This window comes from Balearica regulorum, chromosome 17, assembly GCF_011004875.1.
Source record: "Balearica regulorum gibbericeps isolate bBalReg1 chromosome 17, bBalReg1.pri, whole genome shotgun sequence".
Lineage (NCBI taxonomy): Eukaryota > Metazoa > Chordata > Aves > Gruiformes > Gruidae > Balearica > Balearica regulorum.
The window spans coordinates 7,362,558-7,385,186 of record NC_046200.1 but is presented as its reverse complement, the minus strand read 5'-3'; the positions used below and the strand labels follow the sequence as shown (position 1 = coordinate 7,385,186).

The 22,629-nt window shown below is 41.3% G+C and overlaps 1 protein-coding gene across 4 annotated transcripts in view; it reads left to right on the top strand.

Annotated features, from left to right (window-relative positions):
- GALNT9 (polypeptide N-acetylgalactosaminyltransferase 9) overlaps positions 1-22,629 on the top strand; it is a 366,104-nt gene that overhangs the window by 318,150 nt on the left and 25,325 nt on the right. For 2 of the 4 annotated variants that reach the window (XR_012838190.1, XR_012838189.1), the window contains one exon: positions 8,247-8,335. Coding sequence is in view for 2 of the 4 variants with exons in the window: in XM_075770078.1 (XP_075626193.1) it covers positions 8,247-8,378 (132 nt within the window). In the remaining 2 variants the exon portion in view is untranslated. Of the gene's footprint in view, positions 1-8,246; positions 13,210-22,629 lie in introns of those variants that run through there. The other 2 variants (XM_075770078.1, XM_075770077.1) reach the window with 1 other exon arrangement.

Genomic DNA, 22,629 nt, shown 5'->3' with positions numbered 1-22,629 from the left:
TTCAGAAGGTGACCAACACGTACTTTGCAAAGGCACACGCTGTGCAAAGCTCATGCAGGCAGTGTAGCTCCATCAAACGACTGTTGTCTAGTAATAGGGGGCTGCCGTTTGTCTTTCTGATGGATCTCAGAGGAGAGGAGACCTTGAAAAACATCCCACTGTTTAACATTCTTCAAAGACATTTGAGGTTCCGTTTTGACCTATTGCTTGGGTCCATGGATAATTTTGCAATTGGGTAAAGAGGAGAGAAATCACTAAGATTCACCTTTATGTTCTTGATTAATCTCTAGGGGGTTTAGTTTCATTTTTTCCCCAGAACCAGGATCATTCAGCTGTTACTAATGAGGAATATTTTTCAGGGACCCACAATTATCAGGAAACAAATCCAGAGAGACTGGGGAGAGGACACAACAGGCCCAATTCTTAAGCCAGCATAATTCCTTGGCCACAGTGGAGTTGCTTTTTTCCAAAAGGTAATTCTCACATTTTTATTTCAGCTGAACCCAGCACTAACGGAACGTCCAGGTATAGCCAGCTTTAGGCATATGGGATTTTCAGGGGACTTTAAATGAGCTGTGGGCTGGTATCCCTGAAGAAAGATGATTTCTTCCCCTCTTTCCAATCTGAATAAAGCCAATGTTATTTTCCTCTATATACTTTTTATTAATTCTCCTTCCTTGATCCTTGTGCTCTTTGTATCCTGTGAATAGTTTGTAGACCACGCGTGTTTTTCTTTGCCATAGCTGATGTAATGTCAGCTGTACAGATAATACATTTAAAAATCCTTAATCTGTGTGCAAAAAATGTCCCCTTACTCCCTGCGCATGTTCCATGCAGGCAAGGTTGGGGTTTTTATTATTATGATTATTAAAGTCTGACATAATTCTCATGAAAACTTAAAAATCTGCTAGTGCAGCTGACTAGTGCATGACAGATTTTCATCAAATACACTTTATACATTTACAGATGTTTAAAGGAACAATGTGCTAAGAGCACTGACTGATTCAATCCAGTGCTAAGCCCTCTGACAACAATGTGAATGTGTAATGCTTGTGGTGAGAGCTCAGCAGAAAAGTGTTCCCATTAATATCTGGTCCCTGGCATCAGTGGGGCTTAAGAAATAGGAAACTGGCATGTTTATTCGCTACCTAAATTTTTAAACAGCAAACACTATTAAAGCACTTGCTAAAATATTTAAGCCAGGCAAATAACAAGTAGATGATGGATGACAGGGAGAATAAATGCCTTGGTTTATCAAAGAAAAGGGAATTTAAGAACTTGGTGTGAAGAACTTTCTAGTTAAACTGACCAGTGATACTTCTCTAATTGAATTGTTTGTACTAGGTTACTGAGTTTGAGAATCTTTAAAGGAGTTCCAGCCCAAGGTTATAATCTGAGCCATCCAACCCTTGCAAATGTCATTCACTAGCTGAGATTAATCTAGAAGGGTTTGCAGAGCTGTCAGCAAGTTCACCCAAAATCAGCTTCTTGGCAAGAATGGATTAAGAGACTTTAATGTGCTAACGCTGCAACCTACCATCTCCTTCATTTTGTGCTGGGAGTGGGAGAGAGAGGTCTGGTTTCAGGCTTGTGAACTGTCAGACTCCAAGTTTCTTATCAAAAAGGAGTTCAGAACCTCTATTGCTGATTTAAAGCTCTTAATTCACATCTTGGTTTTTTTTTTTATTTTCCCTCTCTCTCTTTTCCTTTTTTACAAAAGGAGGTGTCTGAAGGGCATCCTTACCCAGAAAGGATAGGAAGGAAAGAGAGAAGTAGCAGACATACAGCTCTTAGTCATTGTTTCTTGGTGCTTACGGGCTGTGTCATTTTAACAGCTGGATAGACATTGCTTTAGCTCCAGTTGATCACTTGATGTGGCACTTGTTTGCCACTTTTATGAACTTCAGACTTTAGATGTCTATGCATAGTTTGAACAAAAGGTGGAAATTAATAAACTAAGTCAGTGCTCCTTGGAAGTTTCCAAACTTCCTAACTCTGTTTGCATTTCAGAGCAATAGCTTCAAGGTTTTGTTGGTGGATGTTGTGGCTGTTCTGAAGGCAGCATGAAATGAGCAGAGCACACCGATTTCCCTCCTGGTTTCTTATCCTGTGCTGGCTAAACTGAGATACACGCTGGTGCTCTTCCTGCTAGCAGTAGAGCTACTAAGGAGAGAGCTGCTACCTTGCTCCCACTTCACCTTGCAACCCTAGTGCTCACTGTGAGCACAGGGCATAGCAATTCGTTGCATCTCTGGCAGGGGCTGGAAACCAGTGAGACACGAATCTGAAACATTTTACAAACTAAACTTTCCTTTTATATTTCTCTTTGTAGGCGAGACAAGCTAGCAGATGCTAGCTTAAGAAAAACAAGTGCATGGAATTCTCCTGGCGGGAAGGGTGTATCTATTTATCAGGAACCCCAAGGAGCAGTTGGCTGGCTGACGCTAAGCAGCACTAAACTGGTGAGATTTAGCCTACTCTTTAGCACCACATTGAAGCTGATGAGGGGGAGGTTTTAGTGAATTTGGGAATAATCCAGCAAAATTCAGGTTGGTTCTTTATGCTGCAATGTCAAGCTGTGCTTGGAGTAGGTCATAAGGCTGGTGGCAAGTTAATGATGCTCCAGGATCTAATCACAGAGCTAGCTCAGATGAGCTGTGGAAAAATTAGAAGATGATGGAAACTTTACTTCAATGATTAAGCAGAAATTTTAATTCAAAATTAGGCAGATGACTTGATTTTTTTTTGTGACAAACTGTAACATCATATGCTTATGTAAACACTCACATAAAGGTGAGGGGGATTTTTGCTTCATGCCCTTCCTTAGTTAGTCATGTATATTTGAGAGGAGAGAACAAATGAGAGAGAACACAGTATTTCTTAGGCTGTGAGCCAGCAGTTCTGTTTCTAATTGGTGAATTACATTACGAAGTGTTTGCGTTAGGTACTTGGAAAAATCTCACTATTAGAGTTATGAGCAGTCCTCTTTTGCAATGAGACCCAAATGTCAACGTGTTTGTTGCTGATCTCCCCATAAGACATGTCTCCAGTAAACAAACAAACAGAGGAGCTCAGAAAGCAAGAGCATAACACCTGAATGGTTTAATACTTACCAGCTGTTGACCCTGAATATTGCGGGGTTGTCTTTTCAAGTGCATGACTGCACTAACCTTGCTGTGTCAGGAAACTGTCCAATCCTGTAAGGCATAAAGATGTCCTGGCAGGAGAAAGGCAATAGAGTTTCTTTGCTGAACTCCAAGCGCAGCCTGTCATTATTTATTAAAGAGCAAGCAGCTGAAAATTCAACCATTCTTGACACTTCAACCTCTCCTGTCTGTGTTTGTGTATGTGGCAAACAGTCATTTGCAGAGAAAGACGTCACCAGGCACTCCTGACGAAGCTGAAATACACTATTTTTCTTATTTAGGAAGGGCATCTCTTTTTATTCTTATGTAAAAGGTGGGACACTGTGGTCAACTCCCCTAATGCTTGCGGGTCTCATTTCAGCATGTCTGAAAAGGAAGAGTCCCAGCAGAAATCTTGGGAGCAAGCTGTAATTAATTGAAGCAAGCAGATGGCTCCAACTTCTTGTGCCTCAGCAATGTGACAGCATCTCGTGGAGGAGCTGTGACAACATAGGACGCTTGTAGGAGAGGGGGTGGGATGAACGCTCTCTGTGTGCGTCTGCAGCAGGCTCAAGCAGTGTCTTTATTCAGGCAAATGTTATCTCGCCACTCATTGAATTATCTGTCTCAAATGGCCTTGGACAAGGGAGAGCAGTAAGGGAAGGAGAAAGAGGTGAAGTAGGATTTACATTTATACTCAAAAGTGTGGAATAAGATGCAAAGTTTCAATGTCAAGCTGTATGACTGGTCCTAATTGGCTCTGTGGGTGGTTGCTCTTATTTTGGAAGAGGAATGCCTTTTCTGAATAAACCTCTCTTTAAATGGATTAAGCTAATTCAATTAAAAGTTTGAAAATGTTGTTAAAGGATGAGCAGAGTTACATATGGAATCAGTGTCCAAAGTAACTTTGGGCATAAATACAATCTTACAAGAGTAAACAAGCAGTTTTGTTTCTTTTGTGTTTCACATAGTCTAATTTAGTATATACATTCCTGATGTTGGAATGCTTGGTTTGATTTTGATTACTCATATATGAACTTATGTAGGAAGCATTTCTCATTCTATGAGAATTTTCCAGATCTTAAAATTGCCAAGAAAAAAATCAGAATTTTCTTTTGTTTTTTCCAAACAAGCAAAATTAAAAGGGTAAGAAAGAGAAGTTTGGGTCAACTAAAACATTTCTATTTTTTGTCTCTTAGTATGAATTTAATTCATATTAACAGAAGTAATTTAGAATTACTTTTAAAATTTAAAACCAGAAGATTTTTCACAACTCTTGAACCAGTAAAATAGCAATACCAGGCCCTTCCTCATTACAAATTTGGTCTCTTAAACAGCCATTTTTTTAAAAATAAAGTTAAGCCAGAAAGTTGCCAGTAAGTTCCACTCACATGCCTAAAGTGAAGTATGTAAAGCAGTGATTTGTTATGCGTGTGTCTATGCCTTAGTTTGACCATCTGCACTTCTCAGCTTCCTTACCAAATACATTAATATTTATTTGTGAAACACTGTGTGATTCCCCATATGAAACACCTTTCACAAGCATTAAGTCTGAGTCTCCTTTGAGACTAGAATGAAGCTAGAAATCACACCAAAATCCCTAGGTGAAGTCCTTCTGCAAATAGCATCCTGCTTGAAGTGAATCCTAAAAATACTACACACACACACAAAAAAAACTATTGGAAAAATAAAATTTTACTTTTAAGCTACATGGTTTAATAAGTGGAAGTATGACATCAATTGGTGCCTTATCTGAAGGGTGCGTTTGTATTTGTCAGGGCTAGCACTGTGGTTTTCAGCACAGAAATTCAAGAGCGTATTGTCTTTAGGAGATTAGACTTGTTGAGGATACATGAAGTGTGGCAGATGGAGAAACTTGCTGGATCTTGGATAAATTACTGAGACATTGCAGAGCTGCTGTAAATATTGTAGGCCCTCATGACAGTGACAGCCAAAGGAGATAAAGTCATCCACACAGAAGGCATGCACAGTGTTTGCAAGCCTCCAACTTTTAAGAAGGAATGAATATCTATCTGCCTTCAGTTTGGTGTCCTCAGACCACAGTCCTCTAGGGAGAGTCACGGTGAAATAGGTCTACCTGTGCACCATCAGTGTCTAGAGAAGGAGCCTACTGTGTTTCATTATGTACAACATTATTTGTCGATGGTTCTGACTCATCCAAGCTGTTTCCCAGGTGTCATAAGTACCATACCTTAAGTATTTGCTTCTGAGGGAAAATCAGACTCTGGCCTGACTTTTATAACTGCAGGTGATAGCAGTTGTTCAGTTTTCCCTTTAGTTATGTCCTCTGCTTTTTACTTTTGTTTGTATGTAACAAATTTGTGACATTAGCTTTTGCCAGTTTCTCGCTAGCGTTCTGAATCCACAATTAGGACAAACCTTTTTTTTTAAGGTCTCTATGCACTGTAGTCAGCAGAGTTTTCTTTAAATCTTTATAACTCCACCTCATGGGTTAAAAATTTTATTCATTATCTAAAGTATTAATTATTTTATTTTTATCTTTAGATACTCTAAATTTTGACATGCCAGCTTTTTTGCTGCAATTTCTGGTTGTGAGGACAAGTTGCCATATGTAAGGAGCTGTTCTGCAGAGTGTCTTTTTTCTGGATAGCTTTGCACAGCTTTCACTCAGGCAAACCCCCAGACATGGCAGGATTGGGTTTCGTGTTCTGAGGATTCTGATAATTCCAGCTGAACTCTTCCATCAAAATTCTTCTGAGTTCAGCATAAGCATAACTGATGCAGTCAAAAATAGTTCCCTACTAGCACTAAATTAGTACTCATCTCTTCTGACTCAAGAAGAGATGGCTGGATGAACTTTATGTGTCCCTTGGTGCAAGTATTTTCCAACCTTTTTCTCCTACATATTTTCTCATTTTTGTACCTGTATACACTTTTTAAGGAAAAACTTGCTTCTGTGCAAAATAAATCTATTGATACTTTTTCTTTGTTTCATGCCCTCTCCATTTAAATTGCCCCACAGCAGTTTCTTTTCATTCACATGTGTTTATCAATTTTTAAGAATTTCCAATTACTATATTAATTCCTAAAACTTGCAGAAGTAATGTTGCTGATAGAAGCATTATATTTACTGCATTGCTTCTAGACTACCTGAAAAACCAGTGAAAACAAGTGTGGTATTTACAAAGAGGTATCACTTTGAGTCAAGGGTGATCAAACCAAGTTGTTACATGCTGATGTCTTCACCGTTTGAAGGAATCTAAACTACTTCTCACTTTGTAGCCTGAAACCTAAAGGTCATTTCTGGGAAGGGTTAGTATCAAATACCTGAAGGGGCACATTCTGAGTTTTCAGTATGCTCTTAACATCTCGTCCATGTTCAGTGCTTGATGTTATAAAATGTTAGTATCTGAAGCCATAAGAAATTATCTGAAATTGTGGAAAACTTGACCTACATATACTTTTCCTTTCAAACTCTCTTTTAAAATTAAAGAAGGTAAAACCAGTTGGAACAATAATTAGCAGACCAAACACTACTGTTCTCGGAGGAGATCTTGTCTGCCAAACTACTGACTCAAGAGAATGGTTATAGCTGAGTTCCAGCCCAGACCTCCTTCCTGCTCTGGAAAACAGACCTGACTTTGACTGGAAAATGCTGACAGACCCTGAACTTTATCTGTGCTGGGGGGTGTCATGCTATGATAAAGCACACCTCAGTCAAGCACAAAAACATTTAATTCAGAATCTGATGTTTAACTCTGCATCATCAATCTTCCTCCTCCATGTTAATCACACCAAAATACATACTGTTTGCATCTGTTAATACTCCAGAGCCTGTTTGACAACCAAATGCAGCTGAAAACTCTTAATTCTTGATTTGTATTTTGGTTTGGGGGAGTGGGATGTTGGGATTTAGGATTTTTTTTTTTGTAACACTTGGCAGTCAACACAGCAAAGTTAGATGCTAAGAGCTGGCCTGTCCTCCACAGAAGCTTGCCCAAAACAGAAAACCAATTTGGAAGAGCAGGCTGTACTCAAGAGCTTGTTAAATAGAATTTGAGTGGATTGACAATTATTTGAGGCTGGTGTCTGTTAAAAAAGTACCCTCAGTGAGTATTTAGGAAACACTGATTTTCAATAAACAAGGAAATTGGAAATATTATACAAATGCTAATGAATGGGACTTCAACTCTGTCAGAATTAGTCAAATTCATCCCTGCTGTGTAATGCCTAATGTCTTACAAAATAGTAACATCTCTGGATCCTGGTAGGTGAGAGATCGGTTGTGCAGAGCACTGCAGCCCTGCTAGTCTTACTGGAGGTGTGCTGATTTACATTAGCTGTTGATCTAGTCTTATTGCAATTAAGAAAAGGAGGGATTGATAGGTGGGAGAGCATGCAACCATGGTAGGGCTGGAGGTTCAGATCTGATCACAAAGCCAGGCAGCAAATGCAAGTGTTGGCCCAACGCCAGCCTTCCCGTGGGCCTCCGGGTCCCTTCATCCCGACTGTTATGTGCAAGGTCACTTGGAAATTGCAAAGTTGAGCACCGCGGACGCTGACAGCGCAGTTCTGCTCTGTCCCCTTGCACCTTCTGCTCTCCTAGTCAAACACCCCAGATTTTGCTGAGGTTGCAGGGCTTTGGGTCTCAGCCTTTTGTACTTGTCCGTTAGCTGGCTCGGTGTTGCTGCAGCGATGCTGGAGATGGGACTGTGTCCTGAGATTTGGACTGGGACCATGCTGTAGGTCACCCCAGGGTGGCAAGCAGAGACTTTAGGAAGTGACAGCTGGGGAAAGAGAGAAACAAGCTGAAGACACAGCTGAAGAGAGGGTTTGTTTAGCACCCCTACTATTGTAGCTGATTTCCATGATTTCCTTTGGCAAATGCAGAAATCCTGTGGACAATTAGGAAGCATGTGGGTGCTCTGTCACAATGTTCCCATAAAAAAGGGGCTTTCCATAAAAAAAAAAAAAAAGGTGTGGCAGTTCAAGGAAGGTTTTCTCAGCTGTAAAATTCCTTCATTTCCCTTACAGTTCATTCCCTTCCTGCTGAATTCAATGGGCAAACCAACCCCGCTCTGTCTTTGGGAGTTCTTGTGCTTCACTTGATGTTAAACTATAGCACTGATTTTTTTTTAGACTGAAACACTGCAGCCTTCAGAAGAGAGGAGCTCTCTGATGGCGGCTGGGGGAGGCAGGACACCCAGCTGGATGGACCCGTGGTGCAGGTCAGCTCTTGTTTGCCAATGCCTCCCTGTTATGTGTGGCTGAGGCAGTCCCATTTGAGAACATTAAAGAAATCTTACTTGTACGCTGCAGGACCATGCAATGGATGAGAAAAATCTAGTTATGCTAAAATTCCTCTTACTGTCTCTTGACCTTTTGTGGTATCTGCTAGCTCATTTGTCTTGCAGCGCTAACAGAAATATTGGTAAGGAAGCAAAAGAAAAACTAAGACCTCACAGAATTGAACACCAATTCAGATGAGGCTAGCAAACTTGATTTTTCTTGCGGAGATGTCCCTTATCACTCTTTTACTCGCTGAGGTAGGTAAAAACTTTTCAAACTGGGAAAACTTTTTTTTTGTATTGTCTGTTGAACCCAATCAAACCATGATTCAATTAACTGGCTTGAGAGAGAGAGATAGATAGATGCTAGTGAGTTATTTGTGCACCTGGCAGCGTGTGCAGAATACTAATAGTCTGGGTAATGTTCTCCAAATTCTTGATCAGGAGCAGCTGGAGCAAATTTTTTACTTTGAGTAGGGAAAAAGAAGAAATCTATTTCAGTGCAGCGACAGTAGTATATTTACATTATGAACACAGCAATTGCTAACCATTACTGGAATTCAGCTGCTAGAATAAAGGCAGTGGCATTCATTTAGTTTCATTTCTAATTATAAGAGATCCTGTTGGGTTTTTTTTTCTCCAAAATAAAAACCTTGCAAACCTAGCTTAATTACAAAACTACATGGGCCGCTACCCATCTTGTCTGACTATGGAAGCAGTTATCTGTCATCCTGAGCATTTTGAATACATTCAGCTTTGGGGAGAGGAAAGGCTGTCTTTGGTCCTGTAATTATTGTAAAATTACTTTTATTTCATAGCTGAGCAGGGAAACAGGCAGCCTGCTGCTGCGAGGGATAGCTATCCATGGTAAATTGAGAATATCCCTCATCCCTTTGTTCACGGTGGGAGCTGAATCTATTGGCAAGCAGCTCCTTGACTAGAGTAAACGGTGACATTTGTTAAGCGCTTCCAAACAGGCGCTTTGTGAATTCTCGGTGCACCTACCTGGCATCTGATCCAATTGTCACTGAAGTGAAGTCAGTGGGAGTCTTTCTACTAACTTTGGTGCAACAGAGAGTCTCTCATGATGTGGTTTGTACAAGCAGGAAGCAGGGTAGGAGGGATAGTGTGATTTACTGTCAGTTGGGGAATTTCTTACAGCGACAGCATTGCAGGGAAGGTGAGTGAGGACATCAGTGATCTAGGACAGCAATTCAGCCTGGTCAGTACGTTGCCTGCAGCTCCCGTTTCGGCAGGTGACCTGGTAATAAACGTTATTCAAGGAAATTTGATGGGAACGGATGTTTTAAAAAATGAAGCGTGTTGGAATAAATCCTGCTGTCAGCACAGAAGTGACTTACCAAAAGAACAGGGTAGAGTGAATCTTTGTTTTAAAGTTCTGCTCCAAAAAGGTTACTCTGAGGCTCTCCCTTTCCTTCCACACTGAGCAGCAATACCCCCAAACCCTGCCTGAGACCCCAACCCTTTGACCTATCTGCAGAGGTTTTGGGAAGCAAAGGAAGCTCTGATATTGCAATAGGCACAAGGTATAAAATCTCCTGTAAAAGGTCTAAATATCCTCTCCTCAGTTCACAGCAGGAATGAAATATTTCAACTGCGACAGAAAGCTTTTTCTTTATAAAGAAATTCTTCTCTGTGAGGGTGGTGAGGCACTGGCACAGGTTGTGGATGGCCCATCCCTGGCAGTGTTCAAGGCCAGGTTGGATGGGGCTTTGGGCAACGTGGTCTAGTGGAGGGTGTCCCTGCCCATGGCAGGGGAGTTGGAACTAGATGATCTTTGAGGTCCCTTCCAACCCAAACCAGTCTGGGATTCTGTGATTCTCATGTTTGTTCAGCAGAGCAATGCATGGATTAGATTTGACTCATTAATAAACTTTTGTATGCAGTAGCTCTGTTATTTCTTCAGGCTCTTGCTACTATACAATGAAGTACATGATTAAAACCAGCAATGTCAGCTCAGAATCAATCTGGTTTGTGTAGGTCCTTTTAAATACAAGTTACTTTAGTGCTGGAGTTGCCACTTGCTGAACATTTGGAGGGTATTGGTTATATTACAATTCTCAAGAAAAATTAATTCTATTCAGACCCAGTGCAAGCAAATTTTATTGTGCATGCAGCTGTTCAAGATTAAGTAATTATTTGATGAACCTTTGGAGGCAATGAATTTTAGATGAAGCATGTACACATTTTTATTATGCATACATTTTTTTCTTGATCAGTTTTCTCTTCATTTGGTCACTCATTTATGTGGAAGCAATGAGCAAAATCTGCATATCTCACTCTTTAGAAAGAAAATTTCCATTTACATAGCCTTATGGTTTCAGCCCACACATCCTTCAGTGCATTTTCAAAACCCACTGATCTATTACAGTCCACATAGCAACTTCAATAAACAGGTCATCTCAAAAAGATCAAGGTTGGACCCTCAGCTGGGCTCAGCAGTCTTTTCTCTTTTGAGCTGTTTTTGAGCCCACCTGGAACCATTTCACCTTCAGTTGAGCAGGGATGACTTGTAGAGGATCAGGACCTAGGTCTCATCAGGGGGTGTTCTACATGCTTTTTGTTGTTTAGAAAAGGTTACAAAGCAAAAGTTTCCTCTCTTTGCAGGCAACTAAAAGTTCTTTCTGTTAAAACTAATTTCTGAAAACACCAAAAAAAGACAAAAGGGAGAAAAGCAATTCTGAAACGATGAGAAAAAGTATGCGCTTTCAAGAAGAGCACGATGATTGCTTTTAAGCCTTTTAAATACTTTGCAGTCCATATTACCTAAAGTACGTGTATGTAAGGGATCCAGCCTTAGGAAAGACAGCAGGAACTTTGGGTTTTAGGCCGGATGCATTCTTAAGGAGGGCACCATGATTTTGGCTCCAAATCACATAAATTACTTTTCTTGCCACCTCAAGCACTCATCTGCTTCCCCCTGACTAGCCCAGAGACTTTGTCCTGGGGCAATATGTTCTGGGACTGTTCCAGCAAAGGCTGAAGATGTCATTTTCTGATCTTTATACCAGATCCACACACTCACAGGACCATCCAGCAACACAGATTTGAACCAAATCAGGCATGGACACGCAATTGCATCTCTAGTGAGTTAGCCAAAATATAAGATAGGAAGCATATGTTTGTTTTCTGGTAGCTGAAGATGGTATGGGATCTCAGAAAATGTTAAAGTGCTGCAGACAGATAGTATGTGATCCAGCATAAAGCCTGCCAGTGAAAAGTTAACTTGTCAACATTTTTTTTAAACAAATCTGAATCAGCAGAGCAAATTTATACTGGATCGGTGCTTTGTGGCTCACAGCTGCACTAGTTTTGATCTAAGTTGGATTTATTGTATCATTGAACCATGATGCGAGCGTGCAGAAGATGTGAATACAGCTCAGGGAACAGTATTTCTGTCAGGAAAGCACACCCCTTAAGATACCTCGCCCTGAAGCTGTTTGTCTCTGGCTACGACGCTTTCGAGGCTGTGTCTGTGAGCCTTTGTCCATGATTGCCTTTCCTTCAAGTCCGGCTTCCGCAGCACAGTGCCATGCTGTGGTACACAGAAATACTAGTGCTCTCTATAAAGGGTTATATAGCAAGGCAGAACAGTATATCTATGTAGATATAGGTGTTTATGGATAAATAAATACAGGTACAAAGCTGCATAAAAGAGCTCTCCTGGTGTCTTTCGCAAGAGCCCGCGTGGTGCCAGCAACATCCAGCTGTTGTGTTATCCTGGCTGTCCTTCCAAGGGGATGGCCTCTGTCCTGCTGTCCCTTGCAGGTACACCAATGCACTGAGGTATTCAGCTGCGCTCAGAAAAAAACTCCTTGTCCTCCCAATGCCTTGTCTGAGCCTGCAACGCCCCAGAGGTGCTACCAGGAGAAAAGCGGCCGAGTTATTAGCTTGTGTGAACTCTGTTTTGCACAGGAGTGTTGGAGGAGCTGGAGTGCAGAAAGGCGTTGTGCTGCTCTGGATCTGGGTGGGTGCTGCGTCCTGGTGCAGAACCCTTGTCTCCTCACAGGAGATGACTGCTTTGAAGTTCATTTGATCAGGGCCAGTTTGTTTCTCTGCATGTATTTCAGAGAAGAGGACTACAGAGTTTGGTGCTTGTCAGGTCTGTTGTCTGCGTGTATATAAAAGCCCCAAATTTTGTTTATAGGTGGCATCTTCCAGCAAGTTTCTGTTTGATGAGGAGTGCTTGCACTAAAAAGCAAAATCTCCAGTGTCTTTATTTTCTCTCCTATAGTGCTAAAGCAAGTTTCATAAGCCTAAATCAGGAAATGAGGAAAAGTCTGTATTTTAGTAACACCCATCCAAGCCTGCAGATCTGTGTGTTGGATCAGTGTTAGGACCTCAGCTGATTTGCTATCAAACTCAATCTGGAGTAGAAGCACAGTTACATTCGTTAAAGACTCCTACTGTATTTCTTTGATTGAATACCCCAGTGAGTGGATGGACCGGTATCATAGAGCAATTTTTGGATTGTGGTTTTGGGTTCGAGAGCTGAGTTGTGTGCCACTTGTCTGTGTGAGCTGGACTTGATCTGAAATCAGTGGAAGGACTGCACCCCTTGTGTGGGAGATTAGGAGCAAGCCCACAATGCTGGGCAGTGTTTGGAAATGGTCCAGACATTGTCTCATTGCTAAAATCACATTTGAGAGTTTCTTCAGTCTATGTGGCATGAAAATGAGATGGTTACACACAGTCTGGAAGTTTATGCTTTGGGGTTTATTTTTCTAGTTTTTGCTTTTGGTTCTTTTTTTTTTAACAATGTTTAAAAAAAAAAAATCTACAGGTTATAGCTATAATACCTGGACTCTACATACCAGAGCCCAGATCCATCACACATTCAAGATTTCTACCAGTTCCTGTTTAGGCACTAACTCTCTTTGAAGACAAACAGGTGTCTAAAATATTGATCTGAGCCTTGTCTCAAGCTGGCAGCTTCAAATCTTTGATCATTCTTCTTCTGGCACCCCAACCCCTGTACAGAGAAGGTTTGGAAGGAGGATGTAAGTGTGGACTTCCCCCAGCTCTATGCTAGATATGGGGTCTTCTGAGAAGTTATGACTTCAGGAGCTGCCCACTTACGTTCATGGAAGTGCTTTTCTAGTTGAAGTTCCCCTGGAAATTGGAGGGAGGAAGGAAGGAAGGAAATTGCAAGGTTATTTGCTTTCTTTAGCGTTTACACACAACTTGACTTGCAGCCTTACTCAGAAACCAGGGTTGGCTCATTCACAAAAGTGATAGCATGTGCACTTTCATTTCAAATGCAATTTTACTAGTAAAATACGGGTCTAAAGCCATTCTTCATGATGAAAGCATATTTGCAAAGTCAGATGGGCAAACAGTAGCCCAGAGCTATCAGTTCTCCAAGGCAACCAAAACCCATTGACAAATACTGGTAAATCAGTGCTGCTACTTCTTCCTGTATAGGCCACAGTGGTGCAAGTCACTTGGAGAGCTCAAGGAAGATAATGAAAGAAAAAGGTTTCTGAGAAACCTCAGTTTCTGAGGTTAAAGACCAGAATAAACTACTTCTGTTGAGGACTCTACAGATCATCTTTTTGAAAGGTCTTATATACCTGAAGGAGAGGAGAGAGACATATGAGGTGATGAGTCATTAGCAATTAGCCAAACCCATTAGCTTCTTTGCAGCTTCCAAATCAAAGTGAGTCCTCACAGTGTCCTCTCCAGGCAGCTGTTGAGACCATTCTGGATGGGAAATTGGTCCCCTCAGTCTTTACTGTGATCAACATGCTGGTTCTTTGGCAGGTCTAGCTCTGGCTCCATCTGTCAGGGTGGCATCCTGCCCTCTCACCAAGCGTGGTGTGCCAGGGTAACTGCTAACACAGCACAGGTTGAGAACCAAGGACCGGCAGATAAAAGCACGTCAGTGATCAGTTTAGACCCCAGCTCACCCAAGCAGAAATCAGATTACCTCACTCTGTTAGGGGTAATTTGGAGAGCTGAAGATCCCAGGAAGCCATGTTGGGCAGCATCATGAATGGTACTGTTTCTTTGGCGCGGACTCTCACACATACAGAACATTGCCTCGAACCATCAAATTGTGTGAGGGCTTGATCCTTACCCACCTGGAGTGGGGAGCAGCACAAAATGGATGCTGGCCTCTACTGTGGGATTAGAAAGTGCTTTTCAGCTGTGCCTCCAGGGCGAAGCGGAGCCCTGCCACACACAGTTGTCCTGCACGCTCTGCTTTCAGCAGGAAGAAAACACTGGTGCCTGGGCTGGGCAGGAGTTGTGGCACTGAGATGATCGATAAACCAGAGCTGAGCGTGAGCTGTACTGAGCAGTCGCCCTGCAGCACAAAGGTGGCTTTGCTGTCCCTTATTCCTGTCCAGTCAAATGCCAAAATGTGCAATATCGGATGTGTGAGCAGAGCAAGGGTTAGCTTTACAATGTCCCGCTGCAGTTCGACCAGGGAGGAGACTTACTTTTTTGTAAATGCCAGCCAGGATTCCCATCACTGGCAGACCCTTTATCTGTTGGCGAATGAGGACGCCATAAACAGGTACTTTTTAATGGTGTTAGAAGGAAGCTCTGTGTGCTCAAAAGTAATTACCTATTTGTCAGGCAGGGCTGAGGGTGCTCCATAAGAACTTGCTATGAAATAAAAGCCTGATCTGTAATGCAGAAGTTTCAACCCAAGGGCTCTCTAGCCCCATTATGCTATATAACAGAATACCGACAAGAAGCACAGGCCAGCCCGATACATGCTACAGTAATTTCAGCATCATGTTATTTTCTGTCAGTAATTCCTAAAGAAAAAACTGATATTGCTCAAAACAAAGTATATGGAAAGCAATGCATCTTTGTGATCACATGCACTTCAGTATTACATAGATAAAAAAGGATAGCTTTGTTTTAGGCTGTATTTTATATTACTTTGACTCTGTCTCGTCTGTTCAGGCTCGTGCCTCTTGTTCCGTATTTTATCTGAATGTATGTTACAAACCACCTCGTGTGAAGGCAAGAGCAGCAGTATGGTATCGAAGGAGCTAAGAGGCTTTGCTTAAATCAATACTTCATTGACTTTAGCAGAGTAGGTTGTGACACCTAAGAGGACTTTTGATAGTACATCTAAAGTCAGTGTTTGTATTGCAGCTGCCAGTAAAGGAAACCAGCAGATTCTGTATCAAATGGGCATTCAGAAGTGAGAGGAGGTTTGCTTGTCTGCACAAAGATGAAAAGAAAGGGTCCAAACTATCCAAAGATCAACTATACTCATTTTTTATTGGTCCATCACAGCTGTAAATAACAACTATTGCATTGCTTGTCTCTCTCATGTAGGGAAAAGCATATGAATAGGCAGATATATTTTTGTTTGTTTGCAACCGTTGCAAAATGAGGGGTGGGGAGGGAGAAGAAAGAACGCTGGTTTTGTGAACAAGGGTCATAAAAACTAAAACTGGAAAGAATAGCAGATCGGGACAAAACCATTTTATTTTAGCCTTTGGCATCTTGTAAAAAAAAAAAAAACATTTAATGAAAAATCTTTCTGCATTGGAAAACAAAATATCACAGTGAAATGTTTTGACTCCTTTTCATGGCTTTTTAAATGAAGTTAAATAAAGTCTAGAAAGTTATACAAAATAATATCATGGTGTCCCAATGTCAGTATTTCTCCTTTTGCGTGCTCCAAAAGCATAGCGAAGAAAAAATCATCTGGTTTTCATCTGAGGTTTTCCAGCTTGGGACCAAAGCATATGCTTATGTTTGTCTGAGTTGCCTAGACCGGGGTGAGCTGCTGCTCTGTAGTCCTGACACACTGAATTTGTCCTCCCCAGCACAACCTTGGGGTGCGAGGCAGTACTGACTGGCTCTGTGCACGGCATTTACAGAAACGCTGCTGTTCAGAGCTAACGTGCTCCAGTGTGCTCATTCGCGACATCAGCTGTAGGAGGGTAAAGGCCATGTTTGCAAGGATTTCTGCTGTAGGAGTTTCAAGAGACACATCAAAGGTTTTGTTTTATAAAATTCAAAACTTCTAATTTCTTACTAACAAAACTCTGGTTTTATCTATGAAGCGTGCATGAAAGAAAACTTTAGAACAATGACTTCTATGGCATCTGCCAATATTTTTGTTTTAGCTTAACAGGGGATTTAAATTATTATTGAGTCCTATTTTCTGAAGAGAGCAAATGCACAGAAATTTGATTATATTGAGCCTCTAACTGCATAAACACAATACTGGCCCCAGTGGACTAATTCCATTAAGACTTGAACTATCCATCTTGAAGTTGCTCATGAATACAAACTGCCAGAGCTGCCGGCGTTGCTGGATTTGCAAAACAACTTGTACGTTTTTGTGTCAGATAATAAAAGCCAGCTTTATTTAGAGAGATATTAAAATAAACAGGTTTAATAATATATTTTAAAACTTCATTGTTACTCATATGTTGTTTTTCTCCGCTTGAATGGTATTCTTTATTACAGCTGTATATTACCTTCAAAATGCCTCTTGCTCTGAACCTTGCAAGATGCTGAATCTGTAAATACACGATCTGTAGCACAGGCAGGTGAGAATTTTAATTCTCGCAGCAGAAGGGTCCATTTCAGTATTTTGCCTATCCAAACTGTGCTCTGGCTCACCAGTTTTTTAATTCTACCTATCTTTTAGATAACTCTTTTCTATCTAAATAACATATTACTGCTGAGGTTTGGGAGTCATTAGGGAAGATCTGCCCAATTAGCATGTTAATTAGGACCTACCCAATTCAGGGATAGGGAGGTGATTGTTTTATTAGCATTCTGTGAGATGAAAGAAAGATTAATGACTGTGCACGCACCCCTTGAGGGGCATAGAAGTAACACTTCTTTTTTGAGATATCTGCATGTGAGAGGAGGTATTTGAAATGGCTGGGCTTACTGAGGGAGTTGCCTGCTGATTAGTTACGCCTGGAGCGGAGAAAAGTATAATTGAGTTTGTTTCTTGATGAGAAGGAAATGATAGTACAAAGCAAACACAACAGGACAAGAATGTCTGCTGTTATAAATAAGTGAAGTCCTGTTGAGAGATTGATATCGAATAAAGCTTTGGTCCCTTGAATTGGGTGAGCTTTTCAGTGGGCTGGCAGGACAAGATTCACAGCTGTTATATGCACTATAGGCATATAACATATAGGTGTATATATAGGTACGTAGATGCATATAGGCATATGCTTCGCTGGTCTGGATGGAAAAGGTTGGTTTATAACCAGCGAGATTGTGTCTCTCTTCCAGATGCTGTGCTTTGTCATGGCCACCTACGCCCGTACAGCCACGGAGTCTGACCCAGAGATATGTTGAACAGGGTATGCCCAGGGCATTAAAATTCATAGGGCCTAAAATAAAGTCATCTGGGGGAAAAAAAAGAATTATACGTGTAGGCAGGAATTGCATTGAAATGGAGAAAGAAATAATAATAAGCAAAAAAGAGCTCTGAGCAACATTATCTGAGACAAACATGTAATCCTTCTTATAACTTTATGATTGCTGTCCCTTCCCACAGCATTTCATATTGAACTAATGAATTCTGCTGCAAGAGAAAATACTGTGCGCTCACAATAGGCTGAAGAAAGAAGCAAAGTGGTGTCATCATTGATCTTTCCCTCAACCTGTTTAATCATTTCTGTCGTGTGCTTGATTTAAGACTTGTCCTCTCCTGCTTTGGTCAATGAGCTGAGTTCTGGAGCAGTCGATAGCAGGAGACTCTCCAGTTCCATTCTGCCAAGTCTGCGGCTACTGCTGCTTCCAACAGCACCTGCAGACTGCCACAGCCCAGCTCTGCGCACACCGCTTGGTGCTGCACGCAGAGGAAAAAGGGCTGCAAGCCCTGAAGACGACAATGAGATCATGTAAATAGAGGTGAAAAAGTGGTCTTTTTTCAATCCTGATTTGAAGCGCTCTGTGCTGCTCTTGCAGCCCTGTCACTGAAGTTCCAGTCTCGGGATCCAGCCCATCAGCAAGGACTGTGAAAGACTGAAAGCTGCAATGGGTATAGAGTGTTTAAAGGCCTAATGAAGAGTCTTGTAATGGCCTGAGTTCTCTTTGAGAACATGATCTTGTGTATGATATATGGTTGCCTAAACTGCCATCGTACTGCTTCTGGGACTTAAGCTGTAAACACGTTCTTTGTTCAGCAGTTCTAGCTTAAGCAAAGCCATATGTGGTAGTTTGTAATAATATCAATGAATCTATAGGGAGAATTACTTACCAGACTGGTGATGGGGATAAATCTAGATTATTTTGTTTAGATATGTACCACTAGTTGTTTGCAGTTATTCTTAAGTCAGAAAAGTTCACTTTAAAAAAAAGAAAAGTCAGGTCGCCTTCTCTCGCTGGATCCTATAGATACCGAGCTTCATAACCACTGAGGGAAGCTGATGCTGTGAAGCCGGACACAAGGAACCTTGGCAGATATGTTCTGACTTGAATGGCAATTGGTACCATACAGATTTGCTCCTGTTGCCCACGCATGGCAGTGAAACCGATGCATTCCAAGATTCTCTGCCAAACACAACTCATCTGCATTTTGTTGCAAAACTCCAGCACTAATTTATTCCAGGGCTCTCAAATATTCGTGCGCCCAAGGGAAACACCAGAATGTTGGTTTGTTTGCTTCTTCTGAGGTCCCCGTGGGCAACAGCTATTTTGGTGCGGTTCGTTCTTATATAAAATTATTGTTCCTCATTTTTTTCATTAAATTCTTGAGTAAAGAGTATCAGCCTCTCAGAATTTAGAGGGTTGTCAGTATGGTCTCTTCCATGAATGCACAGGAGATTATGTTCTTGGCTTTGGGAACAGAGCAAATATTCCTTATAAAGCAAAGGACACCTTCTTCCCAAGATTATCCTCAACAGCATGAAGGAGACCAAAAAAAGATCCCTGGGGATGTTATTGGTTTACCATAACTTCATCTTGTTACAAATGCAGGTCATTCTTTAATCCTTTGTTCTACTGTTTCTGTCTGGTGCTCACACACACATCTCCATCCATATGTTACTCATGCCAGTCTTCACATGTTTGTTATAAATTGGTGCAGTTCCAGGAAGATTTCCTAGAAATAATTCTATTGTATTTGTGTGTCCATTGGCCCTGGATGTCTCCACCATTAGATGACCATAAAGTACCTTTTGATATAGTAAATTCCTGATATGAGTTCCCATTGCCCAAGAACAAACCTTATGCTTTCAACAATTTACTTTGCTTTAATGATAGGATATTTAAATCAAGTAAAGCTGGGGTGGATTGCTTTATTCATAGAATTTTATTATTTTTTTTGTGATGCTGTGTCATCCTTATCCATGTGAATGTTTCCAGATCTGGATTGTAAATTAATCTCTTGCTGAATTTTAAATTGGGATATGAGCAGCTTGCTTATCTGAGAATGCAGAAAACTGAGATATGTGTGTCTGTGCTCATGTGAGTTACAGCCAGACTGTTCAATAAAAAGCTGCATACAGCAATAGGATACAATAGCGATGTGTTTTTTAAAGTCACCCTGAGATGGAGTTTGCTATTTTTCAAACAATAGCTTTTTGATACTGGTAAAAACTGCATACATTATCTTTCCATACAATCAACAGTACCTGTGGGAGACCACAGTTCTGTATAAAACAATTGATTCTACTGATATAAGCAAATTAGGTTTTTGTGACACAGGGAGGAGTTTTCCTTTTAGTCTAAAACGCTCCCCATTGAGAACTCCCACCAGGTGTACTATGCTTTCTGAAGTCATTAATGTAGATCAAAGAATAATTAGGCTTTGGCAAGCATAAGGGGGTTTGATTAATCAGACTTAACAGCATCCTTTTATCTCATAATACCAACTGCCTGTTGATTCAGCATGGTGTGGCCAGGTTTTAAGCAAGTACTTACGTGATTATTTTCCTCTTGCAGAGAAGCATGGCGTTAAGACCAAGCAGAATCCATCCATTCATTTCTTACCTTTCCCAAAACTGAGGACTAGGAACAAATGTTTGTAGCAAATAGCAGATCCTGTGTAGAAATAGCAAAAGGCTGTCCCGGATTTGAAGCTGGTTTTTACTAGCGGCTGACATGTTGCTGTTCTCCAGGAGATAACAGGGGGTTTTTTTCTTGTTTTTCAAGAGACTGGCAGCTGACTAGTGACAAATGCTGAGTGGTAGTGGAGTCAAGTGCAGGAATCTAGCAGGTGCCAAATCTTTGCACATGTGGAATGGAATCACCGAGATTTTCAGTCCCTATGTCCCCATTCCACACTGGGGTTCAGGTAACCAGAAAATTTAAGGAGCTTTTTTTTTTTTTAAATATGAACCAGTACTTAGTGAGAAGGAAATAGACTAAATCTTCTGAATTGTTCACCCCACCAGTGTGACATCTCTTGGAATCTGCAGTTAGAGATCAGCTCTGTGACCTACAATTAAAAAAAAATAGAGTAAGCTGTGGGAGTTACCCTTTCATCACATGGGTAACATCAAATCTAAAAGTACCTGGATGCAAGGGATATTTTTGTTGATTTTCTATGGTAAGATGTTAAAAAGTCTTTTGAAGCCCAAATTGAACCACAACTCAGACGCAGCACTGAACAGATACTGGACCTGAACACCTAATGCTTTGTGAATGATAGAGACCATCCCTCCACATAGATGTGGAAAATCCATGTAGCAGATTTGTTTCTTTAGGACAGTCCTGTGCAGTGAGAGACTGGTTCTTACCCTGTGTGTGTCAGAGAACCAACTTTCTTGCTCACTTACAGGAGTTTGATTTATTTCTTGAAAGCTCTGTTTGCAGTTCATAGTCCATTTTTCCAAAGATTTCCATTCTTCTTGCCAACACCTATGCCATAGCTTTGTAAAAAGGGCATGCCCTGCTACCTCTGCTTGCAGATGGCCTATCAATTTAAGTTATACAAATGTTTATTTCAGATGAATGAAGAGGGGCAGAAAGTCAATGGTGTTAACATGATCTTGTGTCTGTAGAGCACTAGTAAGACTGTCCGGCATAAATATGATTGGGGTTTGGCATACAGAGACGTCCTCTGGCTTAATCACCTGGCAAACCTCTAGAAAATTACTTTCAACATTTTAAAGTATATTGATTAGAGTAGACAAAAGGAAAAGAATCAAATCAGAATTGTTTTAAATTGACTTTGCATGCTTCTGTTAAATAAGAGCATACAGTCCTTCAGGGAGAAGGCAGCCACTCAGGTCTGGTTTGTTGTGCAGCCCTGGAGAGAGAAAAGAAGAACAGGTTTTGTTGTTGAAATTTAAGTTGACCATAATGACCACTCTAATGTTTCATTTTGAACAGATCCCATAGGGAGAGGATAATATAAGTGGGGGAAATACAGGTTTTGTGACTGACCGGCACTCTGCATCCTGAGAACAGCTGGCTGCTCGGGGTGCTTCTGTCCTCTTTTTCTGCCACCGCAAAGTGGCAGCACCCACGGGCATTTCTGTTGTGCGGGTGTGTTATGGTGTTGGTGATCTCAAGAGCAGCTGAAAGCAGAGGGGGAGAAGGGGGAGCAGAGCAGGGTGTCGCGGGTGCCGTTTCAGCGGGTGCAGAAGCAATGGCTGGGACTCCCTGCGGGCGCTGGGTACGGCGAGGTATAACATTACGAATTTTCACCTTCTTCCCAGAAACTGTTCTATGCTTTTCCCACCAAGTTGTAACATAAGAGTATGAAACACCAGTAATGTCGTTGCCGCATGAGAGCACGCGCCTGCAGCAGTAGCTGCAGGTGCCTGAGGTGTGCCAAGGAAAGTCCTGAGGAAATAACTGGATCAGGTTGCCCTGGGCTGCATCCCTCACCAGGAATAAGGAATGCTGACACGGGGAATGGGACTTAATAGAAGACTGGGAATGAGCTATTTAAACTCTAGAGGTTAAAGAGGAAATAGCACAGAAAGCTTCTCCAAGTTACGTTTCATTTCCATAGGAAAAACATCCAGGTTTTCCCTATTTGTTAGAGTGGGAAAATAGAGAATCATAAAACAAACTTTGCTGCTTTATGATGAGAACGTGATTTTCAGCTTCAGTGTTTTTCCCACTTTTTTGCACAACTGTAGATGCTATCATCTTTCTGGTAAACTCAGTGTTACAAGACCTATAAGGTCAGCTATTAGCAACTAGAAATGACAGAAGGTCCTAGGGAGATGGGAGCCCTGAGGCAGAGCACCCGGAGCAACTGCAGCGTCAAGGGCCTCAGCCTTGTTGCAATTACAGATTAACGGAATTTACTT